This window comes from Taeniopygia guttata, chromosome 1 (assembly GCF_048771995.1).
Source record: "Taeniopygia guttata chromosome 1, bTaeGut7.mat, whole genome shotgun sequence".
NCBI classification, from domain to species: domain Eukaryota; kingdom Metazoa; phylum Chordata; class Aves; order Passeriformes; family Estrildidae; genus Taeniopygia; species Taeniopygia guttata.
In genome coordinates, this window is record NC_133024.1 from 47,178,488 (window position 1) to 47,196,334 (window position 17,847).

At 39.0% G+C, this 17,847-nt stretch overlaps 1 protein-coding gene across 3 annotated transcripts in view; it reads right to left on the reverse strand.

Annotated features, from left to right (window-relative positions):
* The window catches only part of SLAIN1 (SLAIN motif family member 1), a 45,267-nt gene that overhangs the window by 3,094 nt on the left and 24,326 nt on the right, over positions 1-17,847 (reverse strand). For 2 of the 3 annotated variants that reach the window (XM_041715633.2, XM_030270714.4), the window contains 4 exons: positions 16,262-16,411; positions 13,876-14,214; positions 4,134-4,307; positions 1,879-2,170 (listed from right to left, as the gene is read on the reverse strand). In XM_041715633.2, the coding sequence (XP_041571567.2) occupies positions 1,879-2,170; positions 4,134-4,307; positions 13,876-14,214; positions 16,262-16,411 (955 nt within the window). The remainder of the gene's footprint in view (positions 1-1,878; positions 2,171-4,133; positions 4,308-13,875; positions 14,215-16,261; positions 16,412-17,847) is intronic. The other variant, XM_030270725.4, reaches the window with a different exon arrangement.

A 17,847-nucleotide genomic window follows, 5' to 3' on the forward strand; every position in this document is an offset into this window, starting at 1 on the left:
GTCTAAGAATCCATTTTAAGTATCTAAAATACCACTAATTTGACTACTTAACAGTCTGGCGAAAGGTTAGAACACAGATTTGCTCTGAATATGCACCTTTCCCTAAACATCTGATTTATTTAAAAAAACAAAAGAAATTTCTATTTTTAATCAAGTCATGACTACAAACACTATTTAAGTTCAAAAGAAGACTCTTGAACTGATAATCAGAAATACCATTAATTAGAAAATACCACAGTGAAAAAAACTGATAACTGAATTCCTTTCAAGGAAAGTCAGTATGAACTGAAACCACCCGTGTTTTTCCAAATTAATCTACAAAACTGAACGAGGGTGTTGAAGCACTGCAAGCTGACACCCAGTCTACCTGGGCGTTTTGAGTCCTGTGAACTCTGCACTCCCACAGTGCAAAGAGCATCCATCTTCAACAATCACTGGCTTGCCTCTATGGCAACACAGGATGCTGCTAAGGCACATTTGAAGGAAATGAGACAGCAGCCCAGACTTCTGGGACTATAAAGAGCTTTGTTACTGATTTGAATCAGTTTCTAATAAAAACAGTGTTGAGAGTACAGTGTCTCAGTCTCCCACTGAAACCTCTTAATTTTGTTTATCTTTAATATTGACTGTTGTATGAGAAGTTACAAAATAGCAAGGGACTGGTCTTCATGACCCAGAAAGGCTTCCTCACATGTTGCTATGAAAGATTTAAGAACTCTGCAGAAGAACATGAAGTAAAGGAAAAACAAAAAAGGAAAGAAAACCCTCAACTATAAAGAAGTCTAACAGAGAGAGCTTCCTGCTGAGAGCAAAGAAGGTTATAATAGAAATCTCATGGTACAGTCTTCATCAAAGAAGAAACCTGACGGCTCTTTATCAAAGTTTCACTACAGCTGGTCAAAATCTGTTGTTAGTCACATCAGTGTAATCCCCAAGTAACTCAAAGAGAGAATGTGAACAATTGAACTTATTCTGGATCTAGCCACTATGTAGTGAAAAGTACAAAAATGATGAGAGCTAAACAGTGACAGTTTATCCAACAGAACATGAAGTAGTCACACAGCAAACCCTCACAAGAGGAGGATGCAATGTGAAGAAATAGTTGGAGGAGTTAATTGAGAGAAGTTTTTCCTTGAGAAGACTTAATTCCTATTCATTACAGAACATGTAGCTAAGAGTTTAACTCTCAGCTATGATAAGGTGATTAAAACATGTTTTTCATCAAGCCTGTTTTATTGCTTGACCTAAAAATAATTAATTTGAAGATTAATTTCTCTCATTCTTTTTGCATGCAAAAATTTGCATTTGCTTGACAGTACAGCATATTGCAACTATGTGATATTCCAGGATTCCCTGTGTGTCTATTGTATCCCAGCTGGAATTGAAAAGATGTTGTTTCAAACCATGACTGTACTATCCAGTGCATTTCCTTCTTCGCAATGTTGTAATGGTACAACTTGCATTTTTACAGACTACTGCCATTTACAACAACAGGGACGCAGCTCTTTCTATGTGAGCACTCTAAGATTAGCTCATGCTGTGACACTGAAATAGCAGTAGGCACAAGTTAGGGAGAAGGTAAGTCACATCAGTTAATGGTATGAGGTTTGTGTTTGTTTGGATTTCTTACTGACAGGTGGTAATCCATTCCCATTTACATGGGATTACACACTATCCATTATCAGAGTTTACTAGAGCTACCAGCATGCATTGCCCATCACTATTTCTGGCAAGCAATCTGCCCCCATTCAGTGACTCAGCACTGGGAGACAGAAGCTTGTGTTTTGTCTTTCCATATTCAGGAGGTAAAAAAAATTCCACGATTTAAGCCTAAACCTAAGCCATGCACACAGACGCTGAGGCCTGTTTAACTCTCACCTTCGAACTGGCTGTGCAATTTTACTTCTGGGAATGCCACTCCCATTGACGGCCAGCGATGGTCTCGGAAGAGCACTGCGCCCCACGATGCCTTGACCAGCAGTCTTGTTTGGCATGGGGATCCCAGTGCTGGAATACAGCTGCGAGTTGCTGGACACTGGAATACTGCTACTGTTACTACTCCCTTGTACAGTTGGGCTTACATAGGCAGTAGCTTTGAGAGGCTGTCTGACAGACACTGGAAAATGTCCCACACTGTGAACTCGGTGTTGAAGCTGACCTGGCGATGGAACTGTGAAGAGTGATAGAAAACAAATCAACAAGGTCAGTATGCAACAAATAAGAGCAGGTAATGATGCTCATTTCTAGATAGATCTGAATAAGGATAAACACACCATTATACAATTTACTTGCTGATTAAAAACTGCTGAAAAGCCTCTTGAATCCAATACTGTATCCCGTAACACTGAACTGAACTAAAATATCCTGTTCCACCTCCACCCTGAAAAAAAATCCCAGTCCATATTCATCCTTCTTTCTCCCCTCAAAGAGATTAAATTAGCCATTATAAGCACATTAAATCCACCTATGCACTCAGAGCTTCAAACAGGAGAAACTGCTGAAGGTAAAAATTAGTCACTGTTAGGTGATTTGGATTTCTGTGAGGTGGCATGCAACAACCACATCTTGTTCAAGCAAGACTACATTAAGCATTATGAAGCATCACAGAAGTTTAAGCTTTAAAAAGGCTATAAAACATCTTGAATGTAACAGCATATTCCACAGCTGATGTTATGTAAACTATCATTTTAAATCAATGCTATGAGCTCCAGAAGCTTTAGATATAGATTTTTCTATCTAATCCTGCCCTCTGGTGTACATTTGGCAGGCATCACTTTCCAAGTCCACGTACCAAAAGCAAACTGTCAACAGCCTGAAGCATATAAATTAAGACACTATATTTAGAGCAATCCTTTTTCAAGTCTTTGAAATAATTATATCCTTAAACCATTTAAAGACACAGGAAAAACTGCAGGGGAATGATTCAATTAAACTATACTGTCAATATATTGTTATGGAACTCTTATCACAACATAGTTTCTAAAATACCCCAGCACAGCCACTTACTATGAATGTTTTTTTTTAAAGTCTTTCAGAAAAATGGAATTTTATACACACACATATATAAGAGCATGAACACACAAAGTAATATGTATTTCTAAAATAATAAACAAAATAAAACTCTCAATGAACAACCATGAAAATCTATGTGGAAGCCTGAACTATTTCCATTCTAATATTCAAGCAGGAAAAAAATACAAAAAAATAACCCATCAGTTCTATTCATTAGAGAACATTTTCCAGGAAAGAATATTTTCCAGAAAAGAAGTAATTTAATTGAAGATATTTATGACTTGTGCTCAAATTTGAAAGAAAACACCCACAAGAGAAGTTTTTGCCAACTTCTCCCTCCAAAACCTCACAGGAAATGGAGAGTGTAAATTAAATCCCTTATTCCCAAATTATTTATTTTTTCCCCTTTTTCCACAGGCTTCTGCCTGTCTCCAGTAAAATCCACATCTCCCATTTCTACTCAAGAACCTCAACCACTGTGCTAGAAAAGATGGGTTGGATCTTGATCTATCTTGCTCACATTCTACATTAATAATTAATCTACTACTAGATCAATACTCCCTTCATCCCCCCATCAAGAAGTCACCTAAATTAAACCAATTACAGAGAAATTTTAATTCCCTCACTCAATAAGTATATCATACTTGAGAATATAAGCCACTGTTTACTGCATTTCCTCAGAAGAAAGTGGCTCAACTTCAGGAGAGAAGTCATGCCTTTTAAGATAGCGTTTATACAGTGTACTGTACAACCAGCATTGTATAAATTACCAAGAAAAGCAGTTTCCAATTATAGTATCAAAACTAAAAATGTGAGCTTACATGAATTAATGGCATTTTTGGTGTTTCTACAATATTACTATTTATTATTATTATTTCAGTTTTAATGCTGGCACAAGATAAATGAGCAAAGAAAAAAAAAAGTGAAGAAACTTTCAGTAACAAGACTGGCAGAATTTGCTTTCCAAAACAGAAACTTTGAAAATCCTGGGGTATATTAAAATCTCGTGCAAAAGAACAGTTTTCTTTTAATTTTTCATAGAACAAAGGATCAGTGACCAGGACGTGTATTCTACCACTTTCTCCATCTCTTGTGCTCAGCCACAGAACACAGGTACTTACTACACGACTGCATCCTTGAAATCCCGTTACTGGCTCCATGCAAATTGGAGTCAAAGCTCTGACTATTCCTCACAGTGACAGGAGAACCAGCAAAGCCAGCAGTACTGCTAGTACTGCTAATGGTGGGGGTGCTTGGCATCCGAGCAAGGTTAGGCATGCTTCTGCGGAGCTTGTCTGCAGCAAAAGAAGACAACATCCACAGTCAGGTCAGAACTTCCAATAAACACAAACAGCCTCAGTATCAGTCCTGTAGAAAATCAGAATTATAACAAACTATTTCAACAAAAAGAGAGGTTTTGCTCTACCAGAGTAATATGCATATGTTATTGACAGCCTTCAAATTGAACCACTATGGCTATTGCAACAGCATGATTATTATTCACAAGTAATTTTAAAGACACCAATAGGCAGTACATTTGTGGAACTGCAAGGATTTAAACAATGATGAGTTTCACATAGATGTGTAAAGTAGGTCATGTGATCCATGCCCTAAATGTGCCTGTTTCTCTGCAGTGAATACAAAAGCAAGTCTGCACTGGCAGTCAGACACAGCTATTTACTCTGTGGATGTCGAAAGACAGGTGAGAAATCAATCCTAAGTGATTGAAGTCTTGCTTTCAGGTGCCAGTAAGATGCTACATAACTCCATTCAGAACCTAACCTTGTTAGCATGTTAAGTTTCTGCAGGCAGCTACGTGGAAAAACTGCCAAGTCTAAGTTGCTTGGAGGTCTGGGTTGATATAAGAATTTTCAAATCTAGTGTTTCTCCCTCCTACCTCACTTGTGGTACCTGATTTAGAAAGTATGGTACCTACACTTTCAGAGTAGGTTTATTTTGTAGGGCTTTTCACAAAAAGAAAGCTGCAAATGCCCCCAATGTTTTTGGAGCAGGTACAACAGCTAAGGCAAGCATCTAAGAGGTCAAAAGATGTCTTCAGTCCCACTCACACCAGTTCATTTGAAGAGAGAAACTGAAACCTTCCTGACGTCTCATGTCTCAAGGCATCTTCCCAACTACAGCACCATGAGGTAACCTAAAGGAAAACTTTTTCTGGTCTCTTCTGCCATCAGGCCAAAGGGAGAGGATTCTGTTATGTGCAATCAGAAGGGACTGGGAGAAAGGCACAGACTGAAGAACCTGGTCTTGTGACATGACAAGACTGTAAAGCACTGCTGTGGAAAAACAATGGGCATTTATTAAACTGTCATTGACAACATCACCAAGGTTTGCCTCTTGGCCAGGTTCAGAAGCACAAGTGCTGTACCCTGCTGAGGTGGCTACGTCCCCTCTCATAGCATGGCCAGCACAGAGGTCACCAGCTCCTGTTCCTGACATAGGTTCCAAAGGCTGGTTCTTACACTGCAACTGAAAGCAGGGGTGTGCTTGTCTTGTCACAGCAGCTAGGACTGCTGTCTTCCACAGAGAGCAGGGCATTTCCAGACTGATGCTTTTGTTTTATGCATAGGAACAACACAGTACACTGCTTGGAACTGCTGGCATGGGTCGACCTCCTGGCTCATACAGGGCAAGTTCAGTTCACAGAAACTGCATATTTATTTAGAGATCTCTGTTGATCAGTCCACATAAATATACAACCTATTTAGCACCATCATTAGCTCCTCTAATCCTTAAAGCTGCTAACAAGTGAAACATATTAAGACATGACAGTACAGTTCTATCTATACAAGTTATTAGGAGTCACTGACAGTAACTTCAAAATCTGTGATGCCTACGTAATGCCGGCAACCTGTGTCACAGAAAGGCTGTATCTCCAGCAGGAAAAGGAAATGCAAGGTTTGAATCCCTGGAATCCAGAGTACAGTAAAATTCTAATAAAGAACTACAGTACAGACAATCTTTCACCAAACTAGTCAGATTTGTGCTTCAGTGACTAACTATGGACAGCGGCAGACTGAAACTGTCAATGGTTAGCAAGGGGATTACCACTGTGGTGCATCCAAATAGTAAGTATTAGTATCAGTGATGTAAAAATGTAAAAACAGTTACCAGGCTTCCAAAACTGTCCTGGGGATGCAAACAATAGCACCCATTCAGCTACTGTATCTATCTATTTCTAAAGTATTCAAGATTTCTGCAAACTGAAGAGGGAACTGTCAGCCTATGAAGCAATCCTTGGGCAAGAGTGGCAAAAAAATCATGAATATGGGATGTCTGTAGCTCCAGTTAATTCTGGAGTCCTAGCCTACCCTTTCAAAATACTAGTTCCTGAAATCCTAATTCAGCATTACAGATCTTGGGGAAAAAAGGGTTTGAGCAGCAGGATGGCAGTAGGGAAGACGGCACTGCATAAAATAGCTTTTTAAATATCATGTTGTATAGCAGAACTCTTTGGACTCTACTTGCTCTTCCACTTAGAGACTGCATCAGCCACCCCAGGCACTATTAGTGCCTTGAACGGTCCAGTGGATGCAGCTACAATAGCAGAAAAATAGGGACAGAAGTAGCTTGGACTTCCTCCATGTCTTGGGTGGCCACGTCTTTTGCCTCCTGTTCATTAATCAATCACTCCTTCTTGTTCCAGCAGTTTGCTCTGCTGCTGATTCATTCAGTCCTCAGGGAGCAGATTCCTGCTGCACCTGCAAATTCTCATCCATCAAGCAGCAGCGTTACTTCTTTGATGGGTCCTTGTGTCTGCTGAGATAAATGGCCCTGAAAAGCAATGAAAATAGTGGGTCAGTTTTGTGTTTGGAGAAAACCTAGAAATGTTCGCCTTGATGGCATTTTGCAGCTTTCATCTCCTTGGATGACGCATCCTCTTTCATCTCCTTCTTGAAGTTTGTTCTGTCACCTGCTTCCCTCCTAAGAACAGTGGAAACAGCCTTACAGACATTTTGTTTGTAAATGAAACTATGGTTCTTGTGAGCTTAATATATGTAAGCAGAAGGTGGGTATTACATGATTTTAGTATTATTTCAGGCCACTGAAATATGAACAGATATGAACTTGCTGAAAATATATGAGAAGAAAACAAAAATATTTTTCCAAGCTGCTTTCCTTTTCAGATCTCTTTGCTGTCCTAAGACTGATGAGAAAATTAACAAAGAGGAGAAGAAGTAGAGATGTATTCTCAGTTGAGAATTAATTTGCTCAAACAGTCCTGTTTGTGATGAACACTGAAATTTGCTACAGTTTCTGCTACCTCTTCTGCACTAATCTGGTTCAGTGACAAACCTAAAATATCATCAGTTGCTTGCAGCTGGTTTTTTAGGAAGAAGATGTGGATAGTAACATCAGTAAGGGACTTCAAAGGACCTACACCTATTCAACAAATGACTGGACGTGGCACTTGGTGCCATGGTCTAGCTGGCAAGGTGGTCGTCAGTCAACAACTGGAGTTGATGATCTCCAACAGCATCCATAGTTACTACTGTCACTCACTACTGAGTCTCAACGAAAACTTAGGCTGAAAAAATTATGGTGTTTAAGTAGAATGCAGCAATATAAAGCATCACAGATGTATCTTCGCCTTTCCCAGCCTTCTTTGAGATAAAATATTATGACCTACAGACATTGTATTGTTGAGACATTTGTACATGTGAAGAAAATTCAAGGATAGGTCATGCACGGGGAGTTAATAATTGGTTCCTGGTTCTTACCACCTTCTAAAAATAATTCATGCATATACACACATGCTTGTCATTTCATGAGCTTTCTTTAGGCAGCATACATTGTCCTTTCACAGACTGCCTACTGCATGTTTACACTTTTCCTCGTATGTGGCATCCACGCTGAATCAGCCCATTGCCTCTACAGCACAAGAAAAGCTGGGAATTATGAAATACAGATCCTATGCCCTCAATTGCAAATATTCATGAAAAGGCCACCCTACAGCATAGATTGTATTCAGTACTATCAGAAACAGGTCAAAAAGCAGGAAAAAGTGCCCCGTCTTTGTCAAACAGTCCACAAAATTACAAGGAAGACAACATTTCACCTCTCACCCAGCTGCCTCAGTTCTGATTTTTTGCCAGGAAGTTCTTCCCCTGATGCTATTTCTTCTCTGAAGTCAGCTCAGGATGAGTGGCCCAGCTTCTTTCTGGCAGGACACCAGAACAGGCAGCACCTGCTTTCTGTCTTCTGACCCTCGCACCACCGGTGGCTGTCCCTGGTCCACTGCTGCTTTTCTTTTTCCTTCCCTGACCTAATTCTATCACTGGCTGAAGATTAATTCCATGGAGCACAGAAACAGACCTTGTCCTCCAAGCAAAGCTGCTCCAGAAGAGGTGCGTCTTGGTGGGCTGCCAGGTGGGGACTTCTGTAGCAATCCTTGGTCAGTATCATCTTCCATCTGCCAAAATGCCTCATTCAATGAGGTTCTCCTTGCAGTAACGACTTAAGTTGACTGTACAGTGAAGTCTGTTAAAATCCATTTATTCCTTCACAGTTTTCCTCTGCAAGTGTTGTCAATTGAACAAAAGTACTCCCAAAACCTCACCAAAAGCACAGAAATGTAATACAATGAATCAGAATTATTGGTGTCTCAGAGAAATCTGTATCACTGTTTGAGCTACCTTAGCAGTTTCTCACACATGCTTAAATATTTCACGCAAATCCTGCCTTATCTGTATTGTATGCACAAATAGGTTGGGGTAAAATCATAAGGAAAAAATCTGTGCTTCTCAGTTTTAGATATTATGTTCTGTATTATATAGACATTCAGAGTGTGTTCTGAAATCCTTAACAAACTGGTAGACTCTATAACAACTTCTCTTGTAGACTTTATTACAACTTCACTTTTTGGGATTCATTTCTCTTTCTCACCTCTGAAGACTTGAGATCAGTATCTGCATTATATTTGTCATCACAGCTATTTGTAACATCTCAAATACACCAGGGTCTTTTTAATGGTCTGTGGAATCATCAGCTGATACAACAGAGACATCAGTGTGTAAAAGCACAAATACAGATTAAAGAAAGTCCTTCAGATAAGTGAGTAATGTCATTCTCAATAATGTCAATACCTACATTTTATTCAGAATTATTACTTCATATCATCCTGGTTTCACATGCATACGTCTCCTGCCACAGACAGGGCCAATTAAAGATTTTTCTATTAGCCTTCCATGAGTTCTCCCACTGATCACTGTCCTCAATATAATCCAAAGGTAGCAAAGTAAGATGGTTTTACTCCTTTTCTGTAATAAGGTCTGCAACAATTTCCTAGAAAGAATTTTTCCTTTCTTATCAAGCAAGAGAGGCTATGAGCAGAGAGCACTTCATACATCTACGCTGAACCCATATCTAAACACAATGCACTGCTGCTCTTCTATGTCTGCCTGGTGTTTGCTTAAAAAGCCCAAACAACAAATTGAAACCAAGACTGAAGCTTTCAAAATGAGGCAACTGCCAACAATGTCCATAATATTTTTGAAGTGTAAGCAAGAAATTTACTCATAACTAGTAATTTCTGGAAAATAAAAGCCAAGTTTTTCAAGTAAATGGTTTCTGTGGCTTCTTTATGAAGGTATATGCCCAGCCAAAAACTTAAAAAGCAACATGAAAAGGTAATAGAAAATACACATTGAGATTAACCAGATTGAATGCTTTGCTACTCCATGAATCATGTATTTTTCATCCACTCCTTCTTACTGTATCATAATAAACTCCTTCTTTACCTGGAATAATTTGTCCAAAATACAGTTTCCAATTTTCATATATTATAAAAATGGACACTTTAAAATGCACATAAAGTAAGTGGTGCCAGGATAAAAGGTTGTGAGCAAGCTGATCTCAAGAGATAGAAAGTAGGCCTGATTGAAGAAAATCAATCCCATTTTCAGTAGCTTGTCTATCCTGGATTTTGATTACTCTGGATGATTTCACAGCACTATAGTTAACCATTACTTCTGGTTTCAGAAAATCAGAAGTATAAAGGGCAAAAGTACTATCAGCTAATTAATAAAATTACTAAACAGAAATAAAATATATTTTTAAAAAGTTGAAGTGAAAGTAATTACTTCTGCATCAAAGTAACAAAAAGAATGTATATTTATGGACAACATAAAGCAGAAAGCAGCTTGATTTCATGACTTTTGGTGGTATTTCTTCTATGAAAATTATTATATATAAAGTATTCTTGATATTAACAGTTAGCAGTGTTTTAAGTTGCTAACCAGTTCTGCAAATTAGACTAATGGGAGAGAGACATAAGCATAAATCTTTCCTGCAACATATTAAAAGCAAACATATTAAAAGCTTTATTGAAGTATAAAACACACACTAACTAGACACACTCACTTCAGCTAATTGAAACAGATACTTAAAAGCTGCTCACATCCTGTCTCTCTCAGATTTTCTTTAAATTATTTATTTTCTGACCCACCAACCAATTACAAAATCTCTATAAATCAGAACACCTTAAAAAGTTTACAAATGGAATTTTTCTGACATAACTCATCATTAAAGAAAATTTAGCTGATTTAGGAAGAGGGTGTAATTAAACAAGGAAAGCAAAACCAGACAGATTTCACACAAAGCTTACCTATTACTATATTCTTGCCAGAACTGGCAATAAAATCTATTCGAAAGCTAAGATAACATATACACTCTACAGACAGTAGCTGTGAAAATGCTGGTTAAAAGGTAACAAGTACACCTATAGCTCATGCTACAAGTGGCCCCACATACAACCTAAACACATTGCAACATATTTCACATTTAAATATATTGAGATTGGCACAGACCTGCCACTTTATGCTAATGTTTACCAGGAGCCTTCCAGTACAGCAAGCTATTGGGGACTGGCAGTAAATGTGACTGACACCATTCATTCAGACATGAGGGGAATAAGGCGAGATAAAGAACCTGGACCTGGGAGTGGGGATAACATGGTGTGGTATGGTCCAGAAGTATGTAATTTTATCTTCAAATATATGTACAGCAATTCAAAACAGGGCAGAATGTCAATATTACAGCAGGGGCAGCACTTTGCTACAACACATTAGCAAGAACAATGTATGAGCTCTCAAGTGTAACTTCAGACATAGCTGGAAAACATCTGAGAGTCTATTCTCACCCCCAGAAAAGGCAGAAGATCACTAGAGCACCAGAAACTGCAAACCATTTATCTGCTACCTAAAATGCAACCCCATGGATGGAGAACAAGCAGACCTTTGGCTGTAGTGAGAGACCAGACACCTGGTGCACATGTCAGTGCCTATGTGAAGGTACCCCATGGCATCCCACAGATCCCAGGTTGTTTACGGACGCTAAACAGCATTGACACAGGGTCATGGTGAAGCCAGGGTGCACCAAAGTACCTCATATATAGCTCTATCCCCACAGCTGAACAAGGCCTTTCATACACAGGTGGGCACCCACATCTCAGCACTTAAATGTAGGTGCTTCTCATCAGCCAAACAATACTATACTCCTAAAAGCGTTAATAGAGTTTTCCAGGTTTATCACATCTTCACCATATTTTTCACATGCAGGTAATTAAGTACTTCACTTAGAGGACCATGCCAAATAAAGATCACTGAAAGCACGTAGGGCAGCATCCCTCAAACTATTTGCCTAAAGGCAAAAAATTGTAATTAAGCTAAATATGTAGACTAGTTTAGTGGAAATACTGTGTCAAAGCTAAATACTGGGGCTTTTACCCCAGACTTGAGTGTCAAAATTCAACAGTTACTTGTTCCTTGTTCTTCTTTTATGAAAAGCTCTCTGCATGGACAGATGAAGCAGAGTCCAGACCCTTGACTGCACATACAAGAACAAAAGGGATCTCTCTGGGGGAAGACAAAGGAATAAAGATTTAGGAAGACTGCTAGAATGGCCAAGAGCAGTACAGCATGTGGTATGTGTGACTTAATTATTAATTATGGATCATGCTTTCCACATATACTGAAGGCCGAAACTAAAGGTTCCGTTTTTCCATCTTCCACACCCTTCTTTCTCAATTGCCCTTGTAAACTAAGAATGTGGAACACCCCATCCATCACAGAGAGCTTCAGACAAATTCTTGTTTTGCAGTCTACCTCCATTTCAACATATAGGAATTCTTGAGAGACAACAAAATTGTTGCCAAGGTGGTTAAGTGCTGATGAGAAGATGTAATACTACACAGACATCCTCAGTACAGTGAACACTTAACTCCTTACCTCCTTGTCTGCCAAAAGAACACAGTCAAAGCAAAATGTTTCTCACCATCAGTATTTGCCACTTACACAGATCAGAGTTGCATGTGTTAGAGGCTGAAGGTGTAGAGGCTGAGGAGATCACTCCCTCCTAAAGACAGTGGTACTGACTATTACAGCACTGTTTGTCATTCATGCAAACAGGTAACTAAAGTCCCAGCTTCTGGGTTATGCCAAACACATTATCCAACACCTCCAAGTTCTTGAGAAAAAAAGTCAGCCAGGTGATAAAACTGGTGGTCTTTTACATTTATACACTTCATAGTTAATAAACTAGGAGTCTAATGTTTTTAGTGTCTTAAAGGTTTCCATGTCTTTCCATGCAGGAAATCTAATGCTTAAATTCCACTGACATGGAACATAAAAAAAAAAATCATTCAAAACACATTTGGGAGCTACATAATAACATGGCAGCAACAAATCATTCTCTTATTCCTGAACAAAAATGCCTCAAAGCCTTCTTTTCTAACTCGCAACATTCCTGCAAACCCAGCAATGTTGTCCCACTTTTGTACCTCCCCAACAAGAAAAGTAACATTAAAATTAATATGGCACTAATACTGTACCAACAGACACCCACGCTGCTCTACCCTCTGTTAACATCACCTCTCCTTCTACATTGCCACTTGTCAATTATACTTCCATGCCATAGCTTACTTTGAATAGAAGTGGTTTGGGCACCAACCTGTCATGTCTTGTTTGTCAGAAAAGCTACACGTATACCTGTAGCACCATAAATAGCAACTATATGTTGTTTTAAACAACACATTTATTTTCTTGCCCAAGGGTGAGCTGTAACCTGTAATGTTACAAACAAGACCCTGGCTGGAAATGGACTATTTAGAATTAACTTGGGGGAAAGATTGACGGTATAGGAAAGTAAAATGCAGCAGAAAGAAGAAAAAAATGTAATTATAATAAGGAAAGAAAAGAAGTTAACAGCAACAATGGAGGGGAACTTAAATCATGAATAAGCACTGAGATACAAATCTTCCATATTCTGGAATGTATCTCAAATGCAGTGCAAAAAAGCAGCAATATCTCAGGATAGCTTGGGAGAGACATTATCTCCAACTACTTCAACAATCAGCCCTATCAGACCTGGAACAGAAGCAAAGTGCCATATGCACTCATCACAGCACAGCTGCATTAACAGCAAACTCAGGAATAAGAAAAGAAATTAAAATCTGAAAACCCAGATCTGTATTTTACTGCATTCACAATGGACATGTGTACACCAAGTTTGAAAGCCCCAGAGGTTCTTCTAGCTAACTATTATCCATCTAAAACATGCTCTTCTTTACTTTCTGCTTCTTTCCCCACTTGTGGTCATCTTTGCAGCATTTTAAAACAGACTAAAGCAACAAATTTCATGACCAGGTCACAGATTACATTTTGCAGAAAACTGCTTAACAATAACATCCCTTCATCATTTACGCAGTCTTAAATTATTTGTCACAATTTCTCTTTACAAAATCTATCTATACGAAATTTATCTTTTATTATTTGTACAATTCATCTTTAAAATGGCACGGGCACTTGGCAGAGAAAAGACCACTTCTCAGAAAAGCATGCAACCCACCTCCATTAATCCTATTTGGTTGCTGCTCTGGAGTTTGGGCTTGAGGAGAGTAGAAGGGCTGCTGATAAGTATTTGTAGGGAATTGCGGGGAAGTAGGGCTCCTCCTGCAGTCCCGGATACTGGAGAAAGTCTGTGAGTGAGGAATCCCTCTTTGGAAGGGGGAGCAGCGAGTCAGACGTGGCTGCGGAGGTGGGAGGTGGTCAAACTCTTCCTCATCCTCAAGACTATAGCGATCAAAATCCTGGTCACTGCATGTCCCTTTTTTTCCCGTATGCAGAGAAACACTGGAAGTGTGCCTTGACACAGATGCTGAAGTTGAAGCATAATCTTGCCTAAGGCCTGTAAATTCCAAGAGGAGGACGATTCAGCTTCTGCTAAGTGATTAACTCCAAATACGCACTTCAATCTTGAAAACTACACAGGTAAATAGATGGAATTTTACATCGAGAATTGAATTTAAAATGTAATCAAGCTGAGGATCTGATGTGGGATTCATCTGATCTAACCTTCAGGCATCTATGCCTGAATTCTCTCCTTCAAAATCTTTTTTTCAATAAAATACTAAAAAAGAACACAGGTGTCTCCAAAAGATGTCTTAGATGCCTTTCTTAAGAGGAACCACTCTCAGGAGGCACCTATTTCTCTGCCAATAAGGACAACATGAGTACTAAGTCCTGAACTTCTCAATACTCTTAATTAGAGGAATTACACACACATTAGATTTTCTATTGCTTTTGAACTTTTGTATTCGTGCAACAAAAATGTTCACAATGACATTTTGTAAGCCTACAACCCATCTAAATTTTCTGTCTCTCCAACCTCCCTGAAGAATTAGTTCCTGATAGCATCCATTCTCATGGACAAGGCTTAGTGGTAACACAACTGTATTTTACACAGGTACACAATCCTACCACCCTCTTCTCAGAATGTCAGGTTTTGAAAACCATCTTACAATAAGCACTACCCTGTAAGAGCCTGTTTGCTCCAGGTCAAGTGAGAGAGAAACATTCACATCCCTTGCACATCCCTCCTTTCTCCAGATGCACAGCAAACAAGGAAAAAACACTGCACTTCCAGGAGCCAAGTAACTCTGACAGTAGCTGCAGATAACAACATTCCTAGACTTACAAGAAGCCCTAATTTTTAACAGATGTCTTTGCTTCATAATGGAATCTTCTTAATATGCTTCCTCTCCCTCTCCTCAAGTGGGAGTTTCTATTTGTGGCTGTGAAGAGAGTGTGTCTGTATGCACATATAGAATTGCCACTTTCCACGGGATTAAGTGGTCAACAACTGTCACGTACTCAAACATTCTCCACCAGCTGCTACTACAAGAATGAGATACAATCAATTGCACATGACACAGATTTGAAGAGAAACCAGCATTTTTCTTTCCAGTCTGCCAATGCCCTGATTCCTTAAACAACTAAGTACCTGGTATTTTTGAAACCTCACGATGAGCACAGCTATCATTTAAACAATGCAATCCTTTGTATCCTTGACAGTCATAACTTTTTTTCTTTTTTAAATTAGAACACTTGTTAATTTCTTGCTGAACATGATGTGTGCCACCAGATACTCAGCAAGCTCTCCTGCTGGCAGGTGATCACTCTGCCTGCCCAGTCTGGTGGCTTCGGCCAGATCATGGCTCTAATTTTTTCTGCTCATTTCTCATTTTATTATTTTGTTTTATATAATCACTTATTACTTGGCATTTTCATTCATGCCCCGCCTGTAAATTTCTCTTGCTTTTAATCTCATCATTTCTTCCTTGATGTCTCACTTGGCACTAACAGGATACAGGAGAAATACTCCACTTATTGTCTCAGTAACCTCTAAGTCAAATGCCCTTTATTTATTAATAAAGACATTTTACAAAAATTACTAATAAGCCAAACTATAATCTATGTCAAAGAAGTCTCTAGGCCCAGATTTGTGCCTAATTACTAGTCTTAAACCAAGATATTGAATTTAAAAGCCCAAATTCCATATTTAAGCAGGATTTCACTTCAAAACTCCCCTGAAAATATAAGAAAATTGAAGTGGAGGCAAAGAAAGCCAAGAGAGCTGCTTATTTTTACCTTTTTCATTAAATGCATGCATGAGAAAAATGCTTTAGCATTGTTCCTCTCCAGAAATAAAATAATTTCAATTAATATTCATAAAAATATAAACATCAAAATTTGAAAGATCCAGTACCAGTTCAGATTAACATGAACCCAACAATAGGCACACCTTCTCCATGCAGGTGAGCAGTACTTCCACCTGCCACTCAAGAGGCAATACCACTTAAAAAATATTTACTTCACTGAGACCAGACAGAAGTTTTAACTGTTATGGGAAGTCTTCTTCAGACTGTTAGGAAAACCAAAAAAGTGCCACCTACTCTCCTCCTGTAGACGAGCCATGATCTGAACATCAGTGAGGTCCTGCAGTTTGTACCCCATAGAGATGGAATCATCTTCCAGCTCCGACGTGCTCAATTCGCTGTCTATCGATGACTGTGGACTCAAAGGTGAACTCCTGGAAATGTACCCTAAGTAAGAAAACATACACTTTAGTCCACAATTATGTCTGGCCACCTTCATTCAGAATCATCTGCTCTTTACATTACAGTAGCTTAAAACACTTTCTGAATAGCACATAAAAACTTTCAGAAGTGTAGTTCAACTCACTAACAATTAGCAAAGGGCTTTGATATTCATGAGAAGAAGTAAATATAGGAATGGATCATGAATTCCTCAGCTTGCTCCCAAAACAGCATTGCATAGCCCAGCCAATGAATAATTTACCCAATACTGTTCTGATAGAGCTCAGATTACTGTAGTCTAGTGTAGTCTAACCAACATCTGTATTTGAAACTCTCTTATGGGACTGTGGTTCTCCCTACTCTGTTCTGAAAAACAAGTAGATATGTGTCTGACTTCTGCTCAGTACTCAAACGCTGCATCAGATAGCTAAATTTTACTATTCTTTTTTAAAACTATCTATAATTATCATATAAATCAATCACAGTAACAATTAAGGTTGAACATCATGCAACAGAGAAAACATTGCTTTCTTCACAGAGCTACCTTTTTGAAAGGCTCTGGATTCTAATTTTTCCCCGAGTGTAATAGTAAAATATAAACTAATTTGCAATTAGTTGCATAAGCTAGTGGTTGTCCAACCTTAAAGAAAAATTTCATCAACGAAAACAGTCAATAGTTTTCTAATGTCCTCTGGACCACCAGAGACCCACAGCCTTCAGGGCAAGAACTGCTGTGACTGGCTCACCAGCTGTGCTTGTAGTACAGGTGTGTTTACATCCTCTAGCACTGCTGAAAGCAGCCACCTAAAATTCATCCCAAATTCAGCCATTTTCCACTAATATCTCCAAAACAAGACGACAGGAAGTAGATTACTTTGCTTTGAAGGACTGTACGGAGTAAGTGTGCTTGCTTTCTTAAATGTGCAAGTTAGAGCAATCTCTGAGGTTCTGCAGGGGTAGTAATACCTGTGCTCTTTTGGAGCAGTAGAGGGAAGCTAGACAAGGTACCTGAGGGTATCTCAAATAGCATGAGTTCATTTAGGAATTAGGCTTCATCCCCTTGAATAGGGAATACGTTTCACTCACATGCAGACAGGTACAGCAGGCACTCCGTCTGGAGCTGTTCCCACCCACAGTGCCCATATCCCTTAAAACAGGGATTTCTGCAGTGACTTCAAGCATCATAAGGAACACGGATGGGTGTGACACTGATCATCAACCCATCCTCAGCCCATGCTTGCTCCTGCCAGCAATAAAATGTTAATGCCTCTCCCCAGAAGATTTTTTTTCTCCACTGGCACTGCAGTTTAAGGGGAAGTCACACATACAAACTGACTCCTGATATCTGCAGTGAAGAAGGAAAACGAAAATCCTTATAATTTACAGAAAGTTTTCTATTTTCCTAGAATTTGTGTGTTCCCTGAAAAATAGTGGAAAACATA